The following is a 27,145-nucleotide window of genomic DNA, read 5'->3' on the forward strand; positions in this document are numbered from 1 at the left end:
CTGTGAGCTCGACAGCATGCACATGAGAAGTTGAATAAAATCAAAATAGATAATTACGTATGGCAGGCATGACTACATTTTATTTGAATCACTCTCAACAGTGTGTACGCTACATACATTGCTACATTCACTGTTCATTCACTGTTTGGTTCATATCATTTCACATTCTTTGCTGTTCGGTTTCTCACTTCTTGTCTGGGTCGGTGGCAACTGTGGGACAACAGGACAGATGATGAGTGTTAGGTTTTGTTGTAACAAGCTCAAATGTAAAGCCAAATATTGTATATGTAAGAATCTTCTTCATATCCAAATTCAAACAATTTATTTCTGTGCAGCTGTCATTGTAAACACAATGAGCTTTTAGCTTTAAAGGGGCAATATGTAAGAATTTATTTTGAAAATCATTCAAAAGTTAAAGGTGCACTAGAATTAAAGTACTAGTAAGAATTGGCCACCTGTTCAATTCATACTCCAACATATAGGTGGCAGTATATCGCACTTAGCCAACTGCCAACAGCTGCTAAGTGTATTCTGTTTATACATCCATGACTGTAGCTATTGTTAGCTTGTTAGCACAGATAGCTGTGTAGCTAGCCGGACAACTGGGGGAGTGTTGGTGTTTACAGCACTAGCACAGGAGCTTGGGAGGAAGAGGTTTTCAGGCCCGGGGCTAGATGGCTAGCATGCTAACGTCAGTAGATATCTCTGCGACATCATCATATTCTGCTGATAATTTTAGTACATTTTTGTATGTTTTAAACTAGAATTCTTTAATTTTTTATGTTGTTTGTTTATGTATTGCATTGCAGAGATATCTGCTGAAGTTAGCATGCTAACCAGCTAGCCCTGGCCCATCCTGATCAAAAGCTGCAATGCCATCGGTGTAAACACTGTCACTTCCCTGGTCCCAAAGCTCCCAGTCTGAACTAAGGCTAACTGAGCCAACTAGCTAAGGGCAGCTACAGTTAGCAGCAGTTAGCAGTCACTCTGTTCATTTGACAGGTGACCAGTTCTTACATATTGCACCTTAGTGTGCATTAGTGTGTGTCATGTAATCAAAACTTACCACCTAATAATCGTCTGTGTTTTGCACAACAATAGAGACTCACCTCGCTCTCTAATTAACCTCCTCCTCCCCTCTGTTCTTACCTCGGATGCTCAGCTGGCACTCCACTTCGTCCTTGCCCAGGTCATTGACAGCCATGCAGGAGTATTTGCCTCCGTCAAAGGTGCTTGGCCTGCGAATGTTTAGGGTCAACACTCCCTGGTTGTTCTGCATCAGGTACTTAGGATCCTCACCGATGATCATCTTGTTCTTCATCCAGACAATCTTAGGCTATGATGAAAAAAATCTTATTAACATATAAATGAGTAATAGATTATATAAAGTAGATTTATTTTTTATTACTAAAGGTAAATCTGTGCCCAAGTCGCTCTTACAGACAACTTTAGACTTTCATTTCTTTATGACAACTGGCAGCTTCCACCAGTGAATCATGCTCCACAGGCTACTTTAACATGCATGTTTACCCTGGGGAAGCCTCGGACGGCACAGCTGATAGCAGTGCTGTATCCGGCCACTACAGATCTGTCAACCAGAGGCTGAGTAAACTTGGGCGAACAGGTAACGTCCTTCTCCTTGTAGGGGTTTCGTTTTAACTCCAGGCCTATGGAGAAGTGTGGGAGAGCAGGAAAATGTAGTCAACCCCCATAAATCAGAGCAGAAATGTGAAGTAAACTCGACATCTCCAGTCCTGTGTGGGAAAAAAATTCAAACACACACATATTGTACTGTACATAAGCATGTGCACACACCTGTCTTGGCAATGGTAGCCGTGTTCTTGCTTTGGCGCGGCTCCTCGCTCTTGCCGCAGAGGTTTTCACTGTAGACGCGGAACATGTATTCGTTGCCCATGATCAGATCTGAAGCCGTACAGTTTGGCCGTCTGTTGTGCTCATAAACAGTGAACCATTCCTGGAGGGAGAAAATTGGAGCTATTGCATTAAAAAGACAAAGATCACAAATGCACCAAACACTGGCTGGAGGTTATCTCAGCATTGTTGTCGAGCCTGCCGGACCTAAGTGGACATTTTGACAGGTTACTATTGGAACGATCTTGGTGTCAAACGCCACCCCTTCTCCCTCACTCACCTTCGTCTTCATGTCTGCCTTCTGGATGGTGTATCCAGTGACCTCAGAGTTGCCATCATCCTTGGGGGGCTCCCACTCCAGTGCTGCATTGAAGCCCCAGATGTCTGTCACCCTCACGTTCACAGGAGGTCCAGGCTTTTCTGAACAGATCACACGTCAGATGTTCAGTACATTTCAGCTGTTAAACCGAGACACATTTCAGATACATTTCAGATTTTCTAACCCTGACCATAACAACATTACATAGACATCATAACATCAAAATCTTCATATTCTGTTGATAATTTAGGTACATTTTTATATGTGTTTGTCAATTTTGCAATTTTGGACTGTTTTGCTTCCATAACATGACATCTCTCAGGCTAGTGGAAATAAAATGTCCAAAATACACATTTAGGTTGTTTACTTAAGTTCAGATTTCTGTTCTGGAAAGTTCATTAGATAATGCCTCATTAGCATATTAACCATACATTTTCAGAAAACTTGTAATGCAAAAAATAATTGTCTCAATGTATGTATCAGCTGTCAAAGTTTCATGATGATGTCTCTGATAATGTCTTCCCTAATCACCTGGTGTCTTGCCTTAATAGCACTGGCACTGACACATATAGAAACAACATTAAAACACATGCAGCAATGGATGTTTCCAGCTGCAGAGACGACCATACCAATGATCCTGATGTCAACAGTGGCTCTGTCCTCCATGTTCTCGATCTGTAGCACCAGCTCATATTTCCCAGAGTGATCTCTCTCTGCTGAACGGATGAAGAGGATGGTGTCTACGTTTGTGCTACGGACGTTGACCATCTTGGGGTCAACGGGTTGACCATCCTTGTACCAAGTTGCGATAGGGCGTGGCTTACCCTGCAAGACACAAAAATGATCCATTGGTCAGGGTAAAAGGGAACCGCTTCTCTCCAGTGATTGATGGCACAAGATGAAAAAAAAAATCTATTTAGTTTTCAAGTAGTAGATGATAACTTCTAATGTGTTAGCTGATGTAACTCTATTAAGGTCTTTGTAATAAACATTAGTAAATAGGTGATATGCCCTTGAAGGTCCTTTTAAGCTGCCTTTTGACACTATTATGTTAATGAGACATCATCAACACATTTAATGCTAGACTATAGGACATTTGTAAGCACTTATAATCCCCCTAAAACATCCACCTGTCCAGAGCTACCTGCCGAATTCATTCTTAAAAAAACAGGGGGCAGCATATAATTAGAGTAACCACTATCTGCTGCTAACTTTAGCTGCCATTAGCTAGTTAGCTCAGTTTGCAGTGCAGCTAGCGGTCCAGACTGTAAACTTGGAGCACCGGGGGAGAGTTGAAACACCTAACTTCAAAAGATATCTCTGCAAACTAGTACATAGACGTTATAATGTCAAAATTGTTATTTCTTCACATTCTGCTGATAATTTTAGTTAGTTTTTGAATATTTTCAACTAAATTTCTTACATATTGCACCTTTAATAAGCATCTAATAAAAGACCTATAAGGACCTTATTACCTATCAACTAATGTTTATTACAAGGACCTTAATTTAAAGTGTTGCAAGGAATCTGCCCTTTTCTGACAGAGTGTCTCACTAAAGTTGGGTGGGTCATGAAAAGGGCAACCCATTACAATGAATGATAAGTGCAAAGGGGTTTATACAACTTTTCCCCATCTGCAGTAGTACTCCCCACCACCTGTAAATGGAGTTCCTCCTTTAAAGACATAATGCCTATATTTGTTAAAGTGTCTCACAGCACCCTCCCAAATGCCCAAATGTTCTTACAAAAACCCTCCAACATCTTTAAACATAATGGTGCACTCTGGTTTTCTTCCTACAGTTATTTACTATTATATTATATATTGTAGCACACATTAACACAGCCTTTGTTTCTAACCTGGAAGGGGATGACCAGGTTGATCTTTTCTCCGACTTTCCTGATGTACTTTGTTCTCAGCTCACGTGGGAGGCGGATCTTAGGATATTCTGAAGCAGGAAAACACATCTCATTAAGTATTACACTATAAAAGAATCAGGCGCCTGTCTATATAAACCTAAACAAGCGCTATAGACGTTGACTCAAAATGCTTAAGTGCTCTAACTGAATATGACATGAAATATGTAAACATGTGCTCGTTGACTCACGTCTGTCCACAGCGCCACCTGACTGACTCACCCATGATCTCACGGATGGTGACGGGCTGTGCCAGTCTAGCAGGAGGACTGCGTCCAGCGAGGTTTACTGCCACCACCCTGAAGTCGATCTTCTCTCCCACGGGGAGGCCGCGCACCACATATCCCTGCCTCTCACAAAGCTCCTGGTTTGCCACCACCCACTCAGTGCCTGAAATAAAAGAGAAGTCCATGCAGTATATGACAGAGAGTGGGAATTGATTCTTAGTTATTGTGTTTTGCTATTGGGAGTCTGACCTGTGCCACTTTAGCTATTAAACAAATGCCCTTTAGTTATCATTTGTTTAAAGAATGCTGCTAAATTGTCCATAAATGTTCAAACTATTATATTGGAAACACAATGTTTGGCCTCATCACCTCCTTCCTTGCAGTATTCAATGACATAGCCATCCAGGCCCCCAGCTCCAATCCTCTCTGGGGCGAGCCACTTCAGGGTGCATGTGTTGTCCGTCACATCGTGCACCGACAGACGCGTTGGCTCGCTAGTTGGGGCTTAAGGGGTAGCAGAAAGAGAGAAATTCAAGAGAAGCAGTAGGTTGACCGGCACAAAGGGAAGAACAGGGAAAGATGGTGTTAAGATGGCTGTGGTACGTACCAATGGGCATGAAGGGTTTGGAGGTGATACTTGGCGGAGACATGCCGATGCTGTTGATGGCAAACACCCTCATCTCGTACAGAACGCCTTCAATCATCCTCTTAGCCTCATATGTGGTTGACTCGTATACATCAAAGTTGAGCTTTGTCCATCTGCTGGAGCCTTTCTTCTTCCTCTCCATGAGATAACCTGATAGAGGAGAACAGAGAACACATAAATATGAGTAGAATAATAATTTAAGACACACATAAACCCAAGCAATTACATTAATATTTTATATATCCAGACCATTAAACATGAAGTGGTTAAGAAAAAATCCATCCTTTACCTTTGAGCTGTGCACCGCCATCAAATACGGGAGGGTCCCAAACGATAGTGGCAGTTTCCTCTCCCACTCCTGTGCATTTCACATTCTCAGGGGGGTCAGGCACATCTAAAATAAGATTACAGTTACTTTTAAAACACATAACACACATTTTAAAAAGTGTAGAGAAAATTGGTGACCTAAAGGAGCAATATTTAAGAATTTAAGAGTTGAAGAGTCAACATAATGTGAGTAAATAGCAGTTTTGACATTATAATGTCAATGTACTGTGTTGCAGAAATATATAATGAAGCATGCTAACCAGCTAGCTTGGTGTAAACATTAACACACCCAATCCGAACCGATTGGTGCACAGCTAAATGAGCTAATGAGCTAGGGCAGCTACTGTGAGCAGCAGTTAGCGTTTACTCTGATGATATGCAACCATTTATTTGTTCTGATTATGAATTTGACAGGTTGCCAATTCTTACATATTGCACCTTTAACTACATGTTATCTGCTGACAATATACCGAGATCTTCACTTACCCACAATCTTCACAAACAGCATGGCCTTGTCCTCTCCAGCAGGGTTGGTAACACAGATGGTGTAGTTGCCCTCATCCTCCCTCTCTGCACTCTCTATGACGAAGCAGCTCAGGTCTTTCCTTGCCTCCACCCTCACACGGCCCTCAGTGTCTGAAACTGGCTAATTAACAGGAAATTGCAGCATCGGAGAAGCATGAATTACTTAGCACTAGTAACGCAAATTGCTGCTGTAACTGACTACACTGTAAAATCTGACAAAGTGACTTAGGAAAATAGGAAGCATGGAGCTGTCCCACTTGGGCACAAACATATCCTGTTTCCAAAAAAAGGGCACTTTCTGACCATTAACATCAGGGACAGTCTCTTTCCCTGCATCCCTGTACCCCTAACTGCCTGTGGGCACAAATAATCTCATTGCCTGGGTCGAATCTCAACAGAACAGCAGTTTTTTTCTGGTGATGTAGCATTTAACTGAAATGAGCCCAGTGAAAGAGACAAATAAGGAGAGGAGATAGTGCTAGTTAGCCTGCTGGCTTACCAAGATCATATACCATGAACATTTTTAACATGATTTCCTTCTTTCAAATTGTCATTCTCATGTCCATACCTGATCTCCTTTTGACCAAACACAAGTGGGTGCTGGCTCTCCCGTGATCTCCACATCCAGACGGAGCTTGTTGCCCGCCACCACAATGATGGTGTTTTGGGAGACCATGTTTCCAGTGGTGTCCAGGTGGATCTTTGGAGGATCTGGTTAATGGGTAATGAGATAGAGAGAGAGAGAGTGTGTGTGGAAGTGGGTTTGGGATATGAACTATACACAAAAGAGTTATTTTTTTTATGAACTGAGGTGATTCACCTACCTTGTCTGGGCACATAGTCAATCTTGATTTCTGTTTTGACAGAGAGAAAAAAAGTTATTTTATACAGGATGCTGATTATAAATGCTTTCATGATCGTACATTAGTAATCACTTTGTCTCTCTCACCCAAAAAGTTAAGTTTGGCAGAAAGTGACAGAGCGTATCCGTCAGGAACAAACGTGTAGTCTCCAGCATCCTCTGGCTTCACATTATCAATAATCAGCCGATGAAATCTGAAAAAAAGCAACAGAGAAGACGTGATGTGTTGAAAACATCTGCCTCATGAATCTAAAGACAATATGTAGACACATATAAATCTGTTCCTATATCCTTGTACCTTCCGATGTGAGTCATTTTGATGCGCTCGCTCGGCAAGACCTCCACTCCATCTTTGTACCACTTTCCTGTGACCTTGTCATCTGACACCTCACATTTGAACAAAGCCTGGTCTGTGGCCCTGACTGTCAGATCAGCAATGTCCTGCAACACCTCCAGTTGTTTTTCTAAATAAGACATTGGAAACCACAAGATCTCAGCTCAGGCAGGAGAGACAGTGTGTGTAGGTAGGGGGAGAGGGAGGAAAAGGTTCATGATGGCAACATCTTGACACCCGCTGCCATGGGCTGTTAGTTTGTTTGTAAAGGCGTTAAGCCCTCGGGCCAGCGGTTAAATTCAGCTGCATGCTCAGCACTGAACAGCCCACATTTCAATGACAGAAAACAAAGACTAAATACAGTAGATCTATATAAAATATAGTCTGTACACTTGATTAGAATTCTCTCTTTAACTCATCTAAAATAAACAAATTCACAATTATTAATAGTTTACAAAGGTTTATAAACTATTCAGTCATTCAAAAATGAAATAAAAACTCAGCAAGTATATAATATTTTTCAGTGGTACCTTCCACCTCCAGCTCTCCTTTGGTATGACCCCCATTTGTCCAAGCATGATACATTCCAATGTCGTCCAGCGTAGCCTCTGAGATGATGAGCGTGTGCTTCTTTCCGTCCTTCTTGATCCGAAACTTGGAATCCTTTTCTTTGTGCAGCTCTACATCCTCAAAGTACCTGGAAAAGAATATAAAATGAGCTTATCTCCTTGAAACACACTCACCACTAAATACAAAATAGTAACAGTGAGCCTGATTTGGATGAGAATTTACAGGAAATAATGTCATATTTCCACCATTCAGTGACTGCTAAAGATGCTTTGGAAAATACGAAAAGACTTTGCATTAATCAAAGGGAAAACATTTACAGGATACTATCTTTTCATCTATATGAAGTCTTATGCAACGTTTGTGAATTTCTATTTTTCATTTTGAATTGTACTGATTACTCCGAATACATGCTAACTGATATTAATTAATTTGCTCTTTCAACCTTAATTTACACTAATTATTACACTTTTGGGTCCTTCAACCCAAATACAGGAAGTTCCAGATCTCCTAAAACAAACAAATAGAACTGTACACAGTAGGGTACCCACTATGGGACCTTATTTCAGAAAAAAAAACACATATGGTAGTGAATGGAGAGAGACAAATCATTTTTTTTATCCTGTTTGAAAGTCGCAGTTTGTCATAAAACTATTCAATTACAACACAGGGAAACCCCACAAACCCAACAGTAGCGCAAGTGACGTCGACTCATTTAACGTTCACCAAAACCCATAACTGAAACCTTGTAGATCCGGTCCTGTACATTAGCTAGCTCACAGAACTGACCAGTTCTCCTTTGCAGCTGTCAATATGGCCAGACTTGTTGTGATTTTCAGACGATGCAGCTCGCTGAGCGGTTTAACAGAAAAATAAAAGGTATTTTACCGTCTTTACAACAAACTAACTTGCACCAGGATCTCTTGAATTGACAAACATCATTTGTGTAATTCATGGGACAAACAGGTTCAAAATATATTTGTCTCTCACCATTATTTGCTGTATGAAGTTTTTCCCGCAATAAGGTCCCATGGGGGCGGAAGGGGAGGAACTTTGCCTGTTTATACAGATATAGATAACGGTGTACCGCTCATCCCTACAATCTAGGAGAACTAGATGGATGAATTAAAGACAATGCATCCTTTACTTTCAGAAAAAGGAGTGCAGGTACCTTAGTATACCAGTAAGCTAAATGCCAGTTAGGGTTAGAACCTTGAACCTTATACCAGATTATAAGAGTGGGATTTGATGCCTCCATATACTGTGGATGGCCTCAGCATAATCTAGGACTGAGTGAAAAAAAGATAGCTGTGCTTCCACAACATTATGACAACAGAAACTGTGGAAACTGGCTTAGTTATTAACTGTGGGATCAAAAGTCGCCAAGTTGATGCTGGTGAGTGTCTGAGGGCGGTTGGAAAAGTAGTTTGATCTCATGGCTTGTCATCAAATGTGACCTCCATAAATGTGTGACGTGAGAACCAAGTAACTTTATGAAACATTGTTAAATGAAAAAGTTTTAGACAGACAAAAACTAGACAAAGTACAAGCCATGGCCTAAAGCTTGATTGAGCCTACATAACTAAATTACTGATATACTTACCACATGACGTGGGCGCCCTCCTCTGACACCTCGATCTCAAACTCCACTCTCTCTCCAACAACCACGTGATAGTCATCCATCAGCTTGGTGATGGTCACAGGGGGCTCTGGGTAGAGCAGAGAGGGATGTTGTGTCATGCCAGGAGGTTTACAAATTCACATTAATAATGTCTGCAGGCTTAAAGTTAACAAAAAGATGCTGCACCTTTGACAAACACCTCTGTGAAACACTTGTCATCGCCAACCACGCACTCATATGCGGCATCATCAGCCAGGGACGTCCTATTGATGGTAAGTGTTCTGACATTCCCAGATGCCTCCATGACATACCTTGAAAAGTGACAGACACAAAAAAGTTCAAACAGAGTGCTGAGGTATTTGTTTATCAAGCTGTTGATTGTTGGCTTAGCAACAATGTCCTAAAATTATGATATTAAAAACTCCTAAATTATTTTGAAAGACTGGATTATTGTCCAACAAATCGTTTTAATGGGTGATTTTTCTCACATTCAAACAGGTGTTTATTTGTGGGATCTGCATTGGTTTACATGAGACATAAGTTGTATTTGCAGTGCAACGTGCCTCGCCCTCTGGGAGACTCCTTATGACCAGCTAAAAATAAAATGTGTTGATGCCAGCATGGTTTCAGAGTATGACTTTGTGTCACTGATAATTTTAGCCTGATATTTATACAACACTGCCTATCAAGTCCATCTGAGCTTGATGATTAGTATGATATAGTTTAACAGACTAATTAGGCAAAGGTTTCTACGTGGAGCTTAGCAAGGTGGAAAAACTTTAACCAACAATAACTGGTGTCCATGTAAAGGCTGCAGCCAGGGAGTCAACATTAGGGGGGTCTAAATCTGCCCAGACAAAAATAACATCAAATAAAATAAATGTAGTGAAAACTCATTACCATAATTTCTAAATATATTAACATAATATTTGTTTTATAATAGTATCTAGTGGATTGTGTTAGAAGTTTTTTTGTGGTTTCAAAGAAAAGTTATTTATTGATGGTAACCTCACCTTTTCATGCATGATAAAAAATATTAATGAACATGACGACTTATATGTAGATCACCACATCTGCAGGCATTTGTGTTTGAGACATACAAGGGCATATACCACTACATATGTAGTTTTACCAGTGATGGAATGTAACTAAGTATATTTACTCAAGTACCGTACTTCATTTTAGTAGCACATTTCTAGATTGATTTATTTTATCAGCAAACTGATTTAAAAAAAATCCACTGATTACAATAATCACAAAAATGCTGAATATTAATATTTATAATATTTATTTATACTATTTACCACTATAACTTACTTTTACTTGCACTTTTGATATCTAAGTGCATCTTATATCAGATACCAAGACCTTTACTCAAGTGCTATTTGCATTGGTACTTTTTTTTACACTGAGTTTTACATATTTCATCATATTTTCGATCTAATTTAGACGGGCCACTCTGAGGTGCTCCTGGGCTGGATGTGACCCTCGGGCCACTAATTGAATAGGCCCTATATATTTTTCTACCTGAATAAAGGACATTTAAATATTTGGGGGATACAGTCTACCCAATGTATATATAGTAATTATGGTGTGCGTTCATGTGTTTGTGCTTTTTAGGATATACTTGGCTGAGGGTTTGATCTCCTGGCCGTTCTTCAACCATTTGACCTGGATGTTAGGGTCGACGACCTCACACCTCAGGACAATCTTCTTGCCTTTTTCCACCGAGTAGCAAGAATCAAGCCTTGTCAGGAAAGCTGGGGTTAAAGGCAAAAAGGGAGAAATGAAGAATGAACAACTCATCAGGTTCTTCTTTCTACAGTTTCATGATACCCTCGCTCTTGCCTACTCTTTCCTGCTGTCCTTACTTCTCTGTGTCCCCCGAGGCAAAATCTCAGCTCGTAATTCATGTAATTTATACTTCCAGTGATCCTCTACTTCTCCCCCTTCCTTCAACTCTTGCTTGACCAGACTTACCCTCGCTATGCTTGGGTTCAACAACCTTCATCTTTTTCAGACGTTTCAGCATGCCTCTCAGGTCAGTGATGCCATACTCAAAGGCGATTTTCTCGTACTCGCTCGGATGGGCACTCTTAAGCAATTCCCACACGTCGATTGCTGGTTCCTCTTTTTGAGGCTTCTTCTTCCTGTTAGTCAAGGAAAAGGGCAAAAGGGACACCGATGTAATTGGAGTGGAGAGGCAAGTAAAACAATGCTGTGCGGTTAATAATTTTGCAAACCAAAAAACACTCAGCTTCTCACTTCTTAGTGGCTTTCAGCAGAGCACTGAAATCCAGATCTCCCTCGTCCTCTCCAGCATCCCTGTGTGTGTGGATTCAGACATACAGTATTAAAAAGCATTTAGCGTAGGCTAACCTAACTGACCTTAAATTGACTGCACTGTCTTATACCCCCTGTACTGAAAGACACACTCACACACAGTGGAAAACCTTATAAATAGTCTACGTATGCTTTTTCCCCTTGTGTGTTTGCTCACGCTCACATAGGCTTCTGAGGCATGCTGAAAAGCAAACCCCAGTGCACTTACGCCCTCTTGAAGGCAGACAAAATATCTGTGTGCTGCTCCTGCTGTGCAGCTGTAACAAGAGAAGTTGCAGAGAAAGCACATTAGGGCTGGATCAGATCAAAACAGCAGCACGTATGGAATCTCAGCAAGCCAGAGTCCATTTCCACTCACCCTCCACAGAGACCTCGAAGGTGGAGCTGTCACACTTGTCTTTTGACGTCACCTCACACCTGTAGCCCCCAGCATCTCCAGCGACCACTTTGATGATCTTCATCTCATAAGTATAGATCTTGGGGAGAAAATATTACTTCTTAGGAAAAGGACCAGATCACAAAGTGCATAAAATGAATGTCTCTGTCTATCACACACTTTAGTGTTTCTGTCATAAGTTTCCTTGAACTGCATGTGTTTCCCAGCCTTGCTACCAAGGTCCAGCCACTTGCCCTTCAGCCATTTCATGGTGGGTTTTCTCGTCAGGGTTGACGAGTCCACCTTGGCTATGAGAGTCACATCCCCACCTGCCATCCACAAACAACAATTACCTCCTATAATATTATGTAATTAGGTTACACAATATGGATTGCAATAGTTTTCTGTCTGTCCTAACAATTATTCATCCATGTGTGTTTCAAACCTGCAACCGCGACTACACTCTCTGGTGGCTTCTCCAGGAAGAGCCCAGTGAGCTCAGTCGACCCTTGCTCTGAAAAGAGGGAGAAAGAAATTAGATCACTTACTCTTTCGATTTTGAAATACATTTTTGATGGATTCAGCTAGGACAGGCACTGAAATAAAAAACATACAGGAGCACTTAAATGGCATTGGCAACATTCACAGTGTGCGACAAACCAAAGAGCGAAGGACACAGGGAAGTTCTCATGGAAATTCTGAATCACACACAGACTGTGTATATACAGTTTAAATGAAACATAACAATCACTACATGATAAACCACAGATGAAGAATGACAAGTAAACAGTTTCTCCATGAACAACATACTGACGTAAAAAAGACATGTTGCATTTAGATGCTTAGATCTTGCTGTGCTGTAAGTTATCATTACCAAATGTTCAAATCAAATGTTGAAGCTAGCATTAACATATTTATTAAAACAAGCTGTATTTTTTTATTGCAGTTTGCAATACAATGGCTATTTAATGCTTTTCTTGCTTATCACATGTCATGACTTTTTTTTTAATAATAACATTAGAACATAAGAAATTTGTAATGTGTGTATCCATAAAAAGCATCCAGTAGCCATATGTATTTCCAAAATGTTTTCTGACATTATAATCTAGTAGTTAACGATACTGTCATTACTGAAAAGAAATATGTCTGTGCTAGCATACTGTACTGATAACGTTAGCTAGCTGGCATTACCAACATTAATGTTTGCTAGTTAGGATTAGCAACATTAGCTAGTTATGGAAAGCCACATTTAGTGGCTGATGTTATCAAAATCAGAATCAGAAATACTTTATTATCCCAGAGGGGAAATTGTTTAAATTAATCAATAACCCCTTGAACAAGTTAGGCCAGAAAAGCTGTTTTCTGGTCCAATACCATGCATTTATAAATATGACTTCCATCTTTGAGTTCCTTCTATGCTTCCCTGTATGCACAGTAGCAAAAGTAATTACAACAAAGTCATCACAAGCAGAGTTGCAGTGGTAAAAATAAAAACTGGGTAAACTGTGTCATCTGGCTAAACTGTCTAAGTAATGGTAAACTCATATAAAGGCGAGTAAACCCTGTGTTTCAGTTGAAAGATGTGGGTAAACACAACCCCATTACAAGTTATCTGACCAGCACAACTTGGTTCACAACACATACTATACAAGGGCAGGAGAGCAGGCAAGCAAGTCACAGTGATACAGAATCACTCAGCAAAGTATCATTAACAGATTAAAAGGTGCAGAATGTGTTAATGAACTCTGACTGTGCCAAATATAAAATGTCAAGCAAGTGCACCTGCTGACCTCCATATAAAAGCCCTTTCTAACCATATCAAAGACTAAACATTCAAGGTGCAAATCAGTAAACAGTACATACTTTACGTCTTTACATCAGCATCTAAATAAAGACAGACTGTATAGTGCAAAACTCTGCAATCGCTCACCTGGCCAAAAAAATAATTCATCAACCATACCAACAGCCAACCTCTCAAAAATATATGATCTATTCATATATCATACAACTACATATAGGATGCAAACATCTGCATTTCATAACATCATGTTTGCATGCATGGATAGTAGCAGTCCGGCACTGTGCCTTCAGCTCATCCTTACCCTCATCTGCAGGGTTTGTCCCTGATGGGAAAAACAAATATCCCTGCTTAACAAATGGAAGTATAACTATTCACTGTTATACTGTAACCATAAGTCAGTTGAAAACTCATGAGGTAAAACAAGGCAATTACAGAATGAATATTCTGTAGAATTATTACATTAACACAGCACACAGTGAACAGCAATCAAAACAGAATTTTACACGTGAAAGTAAGATCATGACTGTTATCGATCACAACAGAAAGTAATCAAATGTGTTGATTACACTTCTAAACTTAGAATACATTGAAATTACCTCGATTGCTTCTTTTGGACTGATATTGCAAGGCTACTTGTCACAAAGGAGTCAATTACTTTACCCCATAGCAGCTTGTAAAAACAAGTGAAGTGTAACTTTAAAGACATTTCATTTATTATTTTTTTCTTTACAGCACTGACAAGTAACGGATATAAAAGTCTGTATTAAAGTTTGTTGCGTTAAGATACCCTCAGGTACAACTCCGGGCAAACTTTTATGTTCTTAGAGCATTTAAATGTTTCCATGGCAGGAATTATATTTTAAATAAATTGGCAGGAAGTTCCCTCTAACATTCATTAGAAATACTGGTGCAAGTGCCCCAAAACAGTCTGCAGTTGGCCATGTGAAGATAATCCCCCCCCACAAACACTACACCCCCAGGGCTCTGGCTTTAAACAGCCTTGGTATGATAAGCACTTCCCACACAGAAATTCCACTCTAATAGACACACTGACGGCAAACTCGGCGTGATGCAATTCCCTATCTGGAGTCAGGACATGGGATCAAACGAATGGTAGACATGAAAAATCAGCCTAAAATCAGTGGTTACTGTGTTTAAAGTAATAAGATCCTCCTGCACAGCTCTCATACTGTATGATTCTTTATTATTCCTGTGCAAGAACATCGAATTTTATAAACTCTAGACGCCAGGAGACAATGTTTGGATCTTCATCAGGACAAAAATGATTTTTCATTTTGTGCATTTGCCTACATTGAGGCTTTGAAAAACAGCTTTTTCTTGTCGTTTCATTTTGGGCTCATTTTCTTCTGCCTCAAACCTCTCTCCTCTTCAACAGTGTTAATGGGAAAAAATCCTGATTTCATAAAACTAAGGTAAATGGCAATCTTTGTACTTGGCGTCTTCTCACAGCTAAAATTGGATTTGGATGGTCTGTCATCTAAATAGGCTGAGATGTGACCAAAGAAAAGCACATCTCCTCAGGTTTCCTTCTGAACTTTACTCAGCTGCTGCCTTGGGATTAGGCCTGGCCACGCTGCCAACCAGCTAAAATGTTCAACCATAAATCACTTCACCATGTAAAATCACCATTTTGCTAAACATAGACTGTTGGACAGGGGTTGATGCTCAAGAGATACTGAATAGTGCTCCCACTTTTCCCCTTGTCATGCTCAGCCACTGTGCTTGTCTTTCCTTTCCACTAAAATGTGTCTCAGTTCACACTGAGCTCCGTCTGGAACATCTGCCACACATTCAGTGATGGCTGTTTAATGACAGGCGGAAAGGATGATAAGATGTGCACTCATAAATGCTGCAAAGAGATAAACTAGAGAGGAAGCTGTGGTCACATCATAGGACCCGTTCCCACGAGGAATTTATGGAGGGAACATCCAGGACAGTAACTAAAGTTAACATTTAATATCCTCACCCTGGCTGCTTGACCCCTCTCGTCACTCGGCAGGCCATATTCCAGGGCAAAGTTTCATGGCAAAGCAGCCAACCGCCCAAAGATAGCAACCTTGTTGTGAGGACACAAAGCAACCATGCCAGCTTTGTAGAGGTCTACCCATCTGTCCTCTGCATGCCCCCAAGCCCATCATCCAGGTCTTGCCTCACTGGCCATAAAGCCTAAAAGTAGTGGTCACCAGGTTAAGTCACCAAAGACACTTCTCCGCAACACATGATACTAGAAAGAAGAGTGTGGACTGTTTAGTTGCCATTTTTGCCTCTGGTGAAGCCTCACCGAGGTATCCATGTGGGAAAAGGGAAAGACTGTAATGTCAGTGCCCCCCCTCAGGAACAGCAGGTACAGGACATTTTACATACATTTGAAGGGCACCACAAAGAATTAGCAACTTTCAGCTCACTGAAGTCTCGGCACTTCCATAACCCTTCTCCACCAAATCTACTCGTAATCAGTTCAGATAGAGCAGAATGTATCACTCTGTGCCCCTGAAAGCTGGCGGACTGGGGCAGCTTCATAGCTCCTGGATTTCACTTGAATAACATGAGACGTTGTAGTCTGGCATCATCAGATCAATTCACAAATGCGAATTTCCCTTCCAAAGGGTATCATCAGCAGGGGCAGAACAAAATGTATATGTATATAAAGTCCATGTATCAAACCTGCCCCATATTGGATAAACAGTTGTGATTGGCACGGGACAAGTCGGATGGAAATCTGAGACGGGGGCCAGATGTATCTGCCAAAGCAAATAAAACATGAGCTCGCCTGATTGGTCTGGTTCCCAGGCTAGAGTTGTGGTTCAACCCCAACCTTTTTAGACAGTTGACTTATGAATCACGCGGCAAGGCTGTGATGCACAGCCATGGTTTAGTTAGTAGACCCTCTCCAGGCCTTTAGACTTAATATAAAGGATGAGACATGGCCCAGGATACAGAACTAATGTTTGGAGGCATTAAGTTTGATGTGCACAACATGATATCTCGGATGACTTCACGGGCTGAGCTCTCCTTGCAGTACAGCAAAACATTGAGTTGAGGAGTTACTATAAAAGTGTCATCACATCAGATGACACTTGGTATTTTAGCAGCAACAGCTGCCATTGTTCTACAACTGACTGTAACACATAAACCACAGCTGTGTTTCCACTCTCATGTTAAAATTGCCAGAGGGACAAAGGCAAAAGAGAGCTGGTCTCATAGGTCACAGATGGGCAGCACGCTTCACATGGAGAAACAAACTCTGACTTGCTGACAGAAAATAACCTGCATAATTTGTCAGTGAGGTGTGTGGCAGTATCAGTAGATACCAGCATGACACAACAGGGACCACTTCAGCCAGCTCTAAGTTTTCTCTTTAACACAACCAAGGATCTGGTGACTTGTAGGCCTGAGGTGTGGCTTATTCTGAGGGTAGCTGCTAAACTGGATGTGAGAAGCTACAAGCTCTTAAGGGTTTTTTTTAGCAGGGATTTTCATGGGATCTGGAGGATATGAGCGCTGAAACAAGCAGTCACCCTGCATACTTATACATTTTGGATCTTGCTGCAGCTCTGTGGTGCACAGCAGAGGAAGGCTTGTCTTGCAGCCTGATGAACTTTGTTTGCATTAATTTAGCAGTAGTGAGACAATTAGAAGAAGATCACAAAGGTGCTAAAGACGGTTTACATGAAACCATGGAAACAAGCTGATTTTAAAGGAAAAAAAATCTGTTAAAAGCCGTTTATCAAGTCCAAATTGAAGTAGTCAAAATAATTTCAAATAATAAAATAAAACCGGATCCACTTAACACTTCATATATTATGTGACATCTTAACCAGCACATAATACCAACACTCAAACCATACTTTTGGAGGGGCAAAAGTAAATTATCGGCAGACACATTAATATAAACCTTGCTCTTTTCTTACCATCCCCATCAGTTTCCGATTCTGCTGCAGACAAGGAAGCACACTTAACTGAATAAAGCAGCTATAAAGCTAATACTCGTTGTTGCACAAGAAATGATGTCCAAGGTGCAACAGAGACAAACAAACATAAAAACAGAAGCACCATGCACCATTACATCTCATAACATATTTCATTCACAAGTTGAGGTGATTTCCTTTTACATGTTTAGTGTAAACATGTCTCTGCATGCAAAAATAAATAAATACATTGATAAACTGAACACATAAAAATACATACAACAGTAAAACGTCAAAATACAGTATCGTATACTGTACGCGGCAACACAAGAGTAAATTACAAAACTGACCATGTTGCACATACTGTAAAACCAAACCAAGCAAAAGTTCACTCATAACATATATACAGTGTATGTATATATCAATCCAACGATGGAAAACAACATAAGGCATTCAACATGAAACATATAATCCTATTATCCATGTCATTAATTCATATATATTTGGAGTAGACAAAATGCATTATGCAGGTCATCTGACACCAGCCTGAAAGATCTTGGAAAGTTCAATACATAACAGTCATGCAGAGACTAATGCACAGGATTCTGCCTTACCTCCATCTGCTGGGAGTTGATCTAAGGAAAATGAATGACAATTAGCTTATATAGTAATTATTCACTATTTTCAGTTATAACTGAGGAAGCTGAGGAGAAATTTGATAGAAAATGCATATTATTTCCGGACACAAAGCGGTGCCTACCATCTTCTTCTGGCTGCAGATTAGCTGGGCAAATAAAAATCATTATCAAGTCACTGAAATTAAAAAGATGATGAAACCTGGACAGTAGTCATTTGGGAAAACCACAGAGACATCTCTGATCAACGAAAGATGCAGATATTTGCTCTCACTTCACATGCCTACATGTAGGAAAACAGTTGACAAATGTGAAAAATGCATCCAGTTGCGGTCAGTCAGAGTACATTAAAATCCACACAGATGACTTGACTCTCGTCTGCTTCATACACGTGTATAACTTCTCTATAATACACAATTCTAAAATGCTAAACAACTCATAATCAACCAAAGAAAACCGAACATTGATTCCCATTGGACTGGTCATTGACACAACAAAACAGAGAGAAAACATGGATTCACATGATGCTGCATGTCATCACTTCACAGATCTCTGACACACAGTACACTGCGGATATGAAATCAGCAACCACATACACAGTTGTAGTCTCAGCTTACACATGAGACACATGCTGTAGGCTAGCCATGAAATGCAAACACGCTGAATCAAAGTTGACAAAGTTAAAAGTAGGTAAAATATGTATTATTTCCGGACACTAAGAGGTGCCTACCATCTTCTTCTGGCTGTGGTACAGCTAGGCAAATAAAAATCATGGTTTAGTCAATGAAAACGGAAAGATGATGAGACCTGGACAACTTAAAATTTTGGAAAATCGCAAAAATAAATGAGGTGCCTACCATCTACTTCTGGCTGCGGATTAGCTGGGCAAATAAAAATTATGGTTATGTCATCGAAAACAGAAATAAACAGATCAAAGTTGCTGATATTTGCTCATACATGCCTGCAGTGAAATGTAACACAAAGGTCAGTGTAGTAAAACACAGTTTACAGATGTGGAAAATGCATCCAGTTACAGTCTTTCAGAGTATATTAAGATTCACACAGATGTCTTCTCTTGTCTGCTACATACAATGTGTCAGTCCAACATGCGAAACAACTCAAAATCAACTAAAGGAAACAAGAACATTGATTGGACAAATCATCAACACAAAACAAAACAGAAAGAAAACATGGACTCAAATGATGCTGCATGACATCACTTCACTGATTTCGGACACTAGATTGTTAAACACAATTTACTGAGGATATAAAACCTGCTACCACACATACAGATGTAGAGGCTGTTCACATTTGATATAAACATCTGTCCTGAGTGATCAAATCACAAGTGAACGGCTTTACGCCCATTAGTTCACACACGATAGATAGATAGATAGATAGATAGATAGATAGATAGATAGATAGATAGATAGATAGATAGATAGATAGATAGATAGATAGATAGATAGAACAGCAAACAGCTGCTAAATGTTGGGTGTCTAGACGCACTTTAGACACTGAAGCTAAGGTCTGTATAGTGATGTAAACTGAAACTTTTTACGAGGACAGTAAAAATGTATCGCATTTCATGTTGAATTTACAAGAAGGCATGAATGATTTAGAATTTGTCACAGCAGTGTTGCAGCCTGTTGTCATGGCTTCTCCTTCTTGTTTTGCGGAGGATGTCAGTTGAGTAGGCGGTCCTTTAAAGTGGCCCAGAGCACCTTTTTGTACTCGCTGGTAAAAGAATGTGGTCACGTACGTTCTAGACCAACTCCGAATGTGATCTGAGTGATCAGATCTCAAACATGTCACCAGTGCATCTTGGGCTGTGTTCACGCCTGTGCTTACAGCATTCAACTTGTGATTTGGTCACTCAGAACGGATGTTGATACAATGTCAGAACAGTAGTTTCAGCTAACACATGCTGTAGGCTAGCAACGAAATGCAAACACGCTGAATCAAAGTAGCATGATCATTGAGAAAGTTAATAGAAAATGTTTATTATTTCCGGACACTAAGAGGTGCCTACCATCTTCTTCTGGCTGCGGTATAGCTGGCCAAATAAAAAATATTGTTAAGTCACTGAAAACAGAAGATGATGAGTCCTTGACACCCTCGCAAACATAAACATAAAACACGAAGTTGCAGATATTATCTTACACTTCACATGCCTGCAGTGGAATGTAACACAGAGGTCATTGTAGGGAAACAGAGTTTACAGGCATGGAAAATGCATCCATTTCTTACATTAATCAATTCTACAATGCAAAGGTCCAAAATGCTTAACAAATAAGGCAACAGAACACTAATTCCTATCGAAGTAGTCATTAACACAACGAATACAGAAAGAAAACAAACATGAACAACATTCACATGATGCTGCATGACATCACTGATTTCTGACATTGTTACACACAATACAGTGCGGATTGACATTCTGCTATGTAGTTTCAGCTGACATATGTGACGCATGCTGTAGGCTAACTATGAAATGCAAATATGCTGAATCAAAGTGGCAGAATAATTGCATTATCCCTCTTCAGCAGCTTCATGTTGCCTCATACAATGTGATTGACTTATAGGCCTATCTTCTTGACTCGGTAATTGCTCTACTTATTATCTATGTAGCAAAACCACTTGTTCGGTATTATTCAGATAATTACCCTGACTGATTAGTTTAAATGCATTTTTCAGCACTCAGTTCAAGTCAAACCCACTCCATGTCACTTATTAACACAATTTAAATGCACTGAGTCACAAAAAAAGAGAGAGAGAAGAAAAAGAAAATCATTGTCCCTCACCCTCTTCAGTTGGCTCCTCTGGGGCTAAAATTAGTGGATTTTTGTGAGAAATAGTGATTGAAAAGTTACACCATGGGAGCCCCAATGGAAAACACATACATTTGACACACTACAACAGCTGAGCTGCTGGACATTATCAGTGTGTAGACCACACTCAAACATGGTTCGTGTAAACCAACGTGATTTTCTCATTGTGATGCATGTGTTGTTGCATAATTCAAGACAGATGAGTAGACGAGTGCTTCAGCAATCTGATAATATACACTATAACAGATGTCTGTGGCTGAACATATAGATCATACATGTTGGCATATGTGCATAAAATAAAGACGCAATCCTGATAAAGAATTAAGTCGACAAATGAAGGATTGGCGCGTGCTGGTTAGACACCGTCGGAAGTCAGAGCCTGTGTGTTTGACACATGATATGTGAGCAAAAGTGAAAATGTGAGAGTCATTAGCAAGTCAGTGTGCGATAATGTAAGACACACAAAAGGTCACTATGAAAACGGTGTGGAGCAGCTGACTTACCGGCACCCTCCCCCTCTGGTTTAGCTGAGAGATAGAAACAGAAAGAGACGATGATTAGAAGCATGCATCACAATTATGCATAATGAGAACAAGCATCTTTGAAAATATTGTTACTGCTCAACTTAATTCAGGTTGTCCTATATATCTTAAATCAGTGAAGTGATGACAGATCTTGAAGCATTTGACCACACCTACTTTATGATATTTTACTGCATGTTTGTCTGAAACTGATGAGTTTATTTTATTATGTGGTATTTCAGAAATGTTTAGAGGATATCAAATTTCATGGTAAAGCATGAAATGTAATCTTGGAAACCAAAACTCTAAAATAATTCCTACCAGGTAAGAGGATACATTTTATGAAATGGCCATCTTTAAAATGTCTAATATGCTGGCACAACTCTTTGAAACTGATACCAATAAAATTTAGCACACCATCTTTCCTTCTGATTGGTGCATTCGTTTGGTCCGATTGGAGCTTCAGATGACAGAGTAGTCAATTTGTTTGGAGTTGGAGGAGCACTGTCGGTGTAATTGTTGAGACCTAATTCTGGTTAAAAGAAATTCTCAACTGAAATAGAGGCACATAATATACCCTTACTCCTCGTGTGTCTCCCTGGAGGTCACTGCAGATGCTGGTAAAGGCCAGGGACGGTATCTTATGACCTCCCTGAAGTCGTGCCACGTTCTCATAAGTTGAAAACAGTTTCCTTGAATAGTCGGACCATTTGACCCTACTTGCTTTACTGTTCACCTAAGGCTTGTCTTCTAGGTAAAATAAGCCTTTTCAGCATTGTATTTAAGGCTACAACTGTACAATTATGATTTTCCCATATGGCTTCATGCATAACAGCTACAATATATCTCTGAGCTCTAAGTAACAAAAGCCACAGAGTAAAAAAACGTGTCCTTTGTCAGTGCAAAAAGAGAACATTTGGTACACACTACAAACTCTTTACTTTGGTGTAAATACTTCATACACACGTTGTGAGTGCACCTGCATTAAGCATAAATCTGCATCAGCATCTGCTAAGTCAGTCCTCTTGGGATGAGAATCTTGATCATCTCCAACAAGTTTGCGATAAAGCCGGGTAATGAACTTCTGAACAGCTGTTCCTCACAGTTTAAATGTTCCCCTCAGAGACTGTCTGTGGTTTCATATATTGGCAAAGCTGTCAGAGTTGTGTTAGATAATATAAAATTAGAAGCAATGCTTGTTGGGTGTTTTTTTATTTGTTTGTTTACTCAGGCGAGATTTCCTTCTTCCATTTTCTTCCTTTTTTTTGTTACTAACAGTGTTGTAAACAAGCCTTCTTCAGCACTATGTACTGTATATCCACTGGTGGAATGTAACAGAGTACTTAATGACTCCATCATTTACTATAGTACGATTCAAAACGGTGAAAAAAAGAAAGAAAAAGCTACAGCTCAACCAATTACAACAGTAAAATCTTTTAAATGACTGCATCGGTAACATAATTATATAATTTTTCTGCAGTGAGTACTCAACTTTTAATACCTAAAAGGGGCACTATGTAGTTTTGGAGAAGAAATTCAAACGCATAATTTTTATATTTACATTATTAATGAGACAATAATACAAACTCAGAAATATTTATTTATTCAATAACTGAGCAAACAATCTGTTCTCAGAGGAAAATAAGGTCCCCAGAACACTGTTTGAAGCTAGAAAGGTGGCAGGCCAAATATAAATAAAGTAAGACAGTATGAAACTGTGTTGTCCTTTAAGGTCAGTTTGTTTATTCATTTCATTCAGTCATGAAAACGAAGAGCGTTTGTTAATTTAGTTTGTTTTGGCATAAAAAAATCAGTCACTGAAGATCTTATACTTGTCACAGAGTTCTTTTACAGTGTGGCATTCATACTTTTACTTAAATAAAGCATTCGAGAGCTTCCTCCACCACTTTGTATATCTTTGTTTTCAGTTCCATTTCATTTATAAGTCCTTTGAGGTAGTGCAGGTCTTCACCGCACTGTTTGTTTACCTCATGATGTTTGCCACTGGCAGCTTGATTTACAGTGTGTGTAATGCCTGGGCATAAAGAAAGATATTGGGTGTCCTGGCTTAATTGAACCTCTGATGACCTCTGTCTCAAAGTTTGTGAAGATATATCAGCCCCACATAATTTAATACATTTATATATCATATAAAATGTATAAATGTCATCTATGTATGTCTATCAAGTTACAGGTATTAGCCCTCCGCAGTTTCAATACATATGGAGTTTGTCCATCAATTTGTGAATGACATGTTCCTATCACATTTTTTATCATCTTTTGGACCCCAGATTGTGTCTGTGCAAGTTATTTTTAAGGTTAATTATCCCCACAAAATAATCATTTAATCATTTAATGTTGTGTTTATATCCTAAATAAGATAAACGGCATTGGAGGAAGCCCTCAGTGACTTTTGGTTCAACTTGCCCATCGTCACAATGATGAAAGGATGTCTGACCGTCAATCATGCCATCGCCTCCAACCACTGACCAGAAAACTGTCATGTGCTTTGATTGACTACATTGGGAGCTACATCACATTCAGGAGGAGGCATCGGGCCTGCTGACCATGACAGAACTTTCTGGACCAAAGTGAGGGGATTACATAATGATTTATCTCAGGCGGGACGGCAAATTGGTTACAGCAAACCTGATATGCTTGGGTGTGTAGGAAAGTCTATGGACTTATGAGGAAGTGGAAAAGGTCAGGGGTTGCAAAGTATTTTTAGCTGCTAGCCGAGGGTGGATCTGTCTGCTCAGTGAGCCAGCACTGAGAACATTTCAACGAATCTTAGGTAAAGATACAGAAATAATTCATATTGAGCAGGCTAAGTTAAGGGTGAAAATGTCGCGTCGGATTTTTGGAAGACAAATATAGTTGTTGAGCTGTTTAAAATCATGTTTTTCTCCAAGTATCACATGGAGTATTTCTCAGAAACATCAAATAGAGTTACATATTACAGTGGCAGGTCATCTGACCCTCATACTCAAGGCTTTGCAGCTCATTTTGGCTCAGAATGACAGAGCAGCGGGTGGTGCAGACATATAGTTAGCAAAGTGGAATCATATCTTTATTACATGGATTAAAGCTGTGACTGTATATGGTGAATAAAAATATTGTCTGGTTGTTATTCTGAGATAAAAATAAAGCGGGACTGGCTGGGATCTGTAAAAGATTAGCTCAGGGACTGATGTAGAGAAGAAGACTTGAATAGTGCGAAGTAGAATTAGGAGCAATGTGCTAACAAGTCAGGCAAAGCCCATTACATTTGTTATCACAGCACGGTCGGTGTAGAAATTAGATGAAGGGGTATGAAAGGCTCAACACTCTTCCCACAATCTTGGCCTGCAAAACTCATCTCCACTAACTGACTCATCTGCTATGACAGTCTCTTATCTTAGGTTTCTGTCAGGTCAGTGATTTAAAGCCGCACAGGGTCTGAGTGGAGGACGGATGGCTCCACAAAGGTGAAGGACAACAGGAAACTATTTATGAGAAAGAAGGGTTCACCCGAGGATGCCAAATACCAGTTTTATGGCTGAAAAATGAATTTGACTGACTATCATAGCAGCAAGCTTTATAGATTTTTTAAAGGGGCACTATGTTGTTTTGGAGAAGAAATTCAAACTTTTTACTTTTTATTTACAATATTAATAAGGTAATAAATAAACATCATTTTATTCAGTCATGAAAAAAAATTCTCATCTGATTAAAATGTCTTTCACAAAACTACATATTGCTCCTTCGAACTATGGAAAATGAGTATAAGCAATTTTACATTTGCAAAAAACATAATCAGACTCTAGCATATAATTGTAATTGTTTACATTAGCCTACTGAATTTGGCTAAAACATGCAAAAAAAACCTTCCATGTAGTAATCCAAGAAAAACGAAGCGTAAAATGTATGATGCAATGTTCTTTTTTTAACCACTGTGCATGAAGCAAGTCAGTTACTGAAGCTGTGAACTGAAACACAAGCAGGCCCTCTATATAGCCCAGACACTACCGCACACAGATAGCTGGAGCAGTATGCAGGCCTACCTATGAACCTTTTCACATGTTAGGAAGCTTTAACATTTAGTCTAGAAGATTGCACTCTCCGGGCTGTCACTAACATACTGACCCCGATGAGGTCATAGCAGGTGACTATGTGATAATTTATGGCCTTTCAAATATTCTTTAAGCACGGATAACAACAAGGAGGCAAGGTGGCAAAACATTTGTCTTTATGAGATGCTGAATCGTTTCAGCAACTGTAATTTAAATGTCATTGGGGGTGATCACATTTTAAAGAGTTTGGTCTGTTTTGATTTATTGCCCTTTTGACGTCAACGTTTGACTTTTTTTTGTTCTGTCTGTTCAAGCTTTTTGTCTCACTGTGTGAATATATCTTCTGACAGTGAATGAAAATGTAACACTCTACTTCCCACTTTACTGGTTGTTTTCAGTTACATTGAGCAATGACATCATCTGATATTTTTGGTTTCCTCAGTTGGGCTTCAGAGCACCTTTGCAGTAAACAGCTACTGTGGCTGTCACATGGGGTTTAATTCCCCAGACTGAACATTAAACTTTCATCTCAACCAGATTTAGTCAACTTTTTCTACCTTATACCGTAACAGCAAGTATCATGCTCTTCTCAAGACGGACTTAAACTCCTCTTCAGAATCCAATATATGTATTTTCCTCGTCAGATCATCATCCTTATCCTTTTTATCACACACAATACCACAATACAATCATCCTTTAAAAATATCAGAAACAATCACACATATAAGTAGTATCTATCTATTGCAGGCAAATAAACCTCACAGAATCCTCCATCGAAATCAGGCAAATTCAGTCATCAAAATATTTCACTGAACCCCAAGTCTCCAGACTAATTACAATGAATTATGCTTTCACAAAAAGTATCTGCATACCTGCAGGGACTGGCTCAGGCATGGTTATTCCTGTGTCTCCTCTTTGCTGCTTGAAGACTGAGGGGCTTGTGGTGCTTATTCCTTTTATTTCTTCCCCTCTCTGTTATTCAAAGCTCTCCTGGCACTCAAGTCACCCACACCCTCCAGTGAGCGAGCAGCGCGGGAGAGACTGACGACACCCTTAAGGAGTTCAAGAAGAGAGGCACTCAGAGCGAGAGCATGATAAGGTGGAGAGACAAGAGGGTGAGGTGGTGGTGAAAGGGGTCTTACACGTTTATGATGAGATTAATGGACTGACTAAACCTGCTGAGTTCTAATGTTCGCTGGAGAAATACAGAATACACCGAGATGACCCTCAACTAACTCGCTTTATGAAACTTGATATTGTGTCTTGTGATGTCACGCTAATCTTTTGATTATCACCTCCATTTTCCCACATTAAGAGGAGGATCAACTCGTATTTGCAACTCATTTTTGGGATGTCTTTTAATACACCTCTCTCAGTACTACATTGGGATGAGTGTTGGGTTGGCTGTAGAAGTGAGAGCAGAGAATGTGGGCATGGGCAACA

The 27,145-nt window shown here is 39.8% G+C and overlaps 1 protein-coding gene across 3 annotated transcripts; it reads right to left on the reverse strand.

Annotated features, from left to right (window-relative positions):
• Positions 1-60: 60 nt before the first annotated feature.
• mybpc2b (myosin binding protein Cb) lies at positions 61-26,744 on the reverse strand. 3 transcript variants are annotated; one of them, XM_073489108.1, is made up of 30 exons: positions 26,575-26,744; positions 21,633-21,656; positions 21,103-21,126; positions 18,278-18,298; positions 12,379-12,447; positions 12,114-12,262; positions 11,916-12,033; positions 11,766-11,814; positions 11,480-11,539; positions 11,195-11,364; positions 10,842-10,974; positions 9,401-9,525; positions 9,197-9,302; positions 7,557-7,723; positions 6,991-7,156; positions 6,780-6,886; positions 6,655-6,684; positions 6,399-6,541; positions 5,792-5,951; positions 5,268-5,372; positions 4,940-5,128; positions 4,702-4,836; positions 4,328-4,495; positions 4,049-4,137; positions 2,821-3,016; positions 2,153-2,292; positions 1,816-1,975; positions 1,531-1,667; positions 1,150-1,336; positions 61-210 (listed from the first exon to the last, which is right to left on the reverse strand). In XM_073489108.1, the coding sequence occupies exons 1-30, from the start codon at positions 26,594-26,596 to the stop codon at positions 185-187; spliced, it is 3,375 nt and encodes a 1,124-aa protein (XP_073345209.1). In that variant the 5' UTR covers positions 26,597-26,744; the 3' UTR covers positions 61-184. The 3 variants fall into 3 exon arrangements, with proteins under 3 accessions (XP_073345209.1, XP_073345210.1, XP_073345211.1); XM_073489109.1 differs by lacking the exon at positions 21,103-21,126 and having other exon boundaries at positions 26,575-26,700; XM_073489110.1 differs by lacking the exons at positions 18,278-18,298; positions 21,103-21,126 and having other exon boundaries at positions 26,575-26,700.
• Between the last annotated feature and the right edge of the window lie 401 nt (positions 26,745-27,145).

The sequence above is a fragment of the Pagrus major genome, chromosome 20 (assembly GCF_040436345.1).
Source record: "Pagrus major chromosome 20, Pma_NU_1.0".
NCBI lineage: Eukaryota > Metazoa > Chordata > Actinopteri > Spariformes > Sparidae > Pagrus > Pagrus major.

Coding starts and splice junctions, on each gene's coding strand:
- mybpc2b (XM_073489108.1), bottom strand. CDS start 26,596: ATGCCTGAGCCAGTCCCTGCAG. Junction 12,034..12,113: donor CTTATGACAGAAACACTAAA/GTGTGTGATAGA, acceptor TTTCTCCCCAAG/ATCTATACTTATGAGATGAA. Junction 4,496..4,701: donor TGAATACTGCAAGGAAGGAG/GTGATGAGGCCA, acceptor CTTTTATTTCAG/GCACTGAGTGGGTGGTGGCA.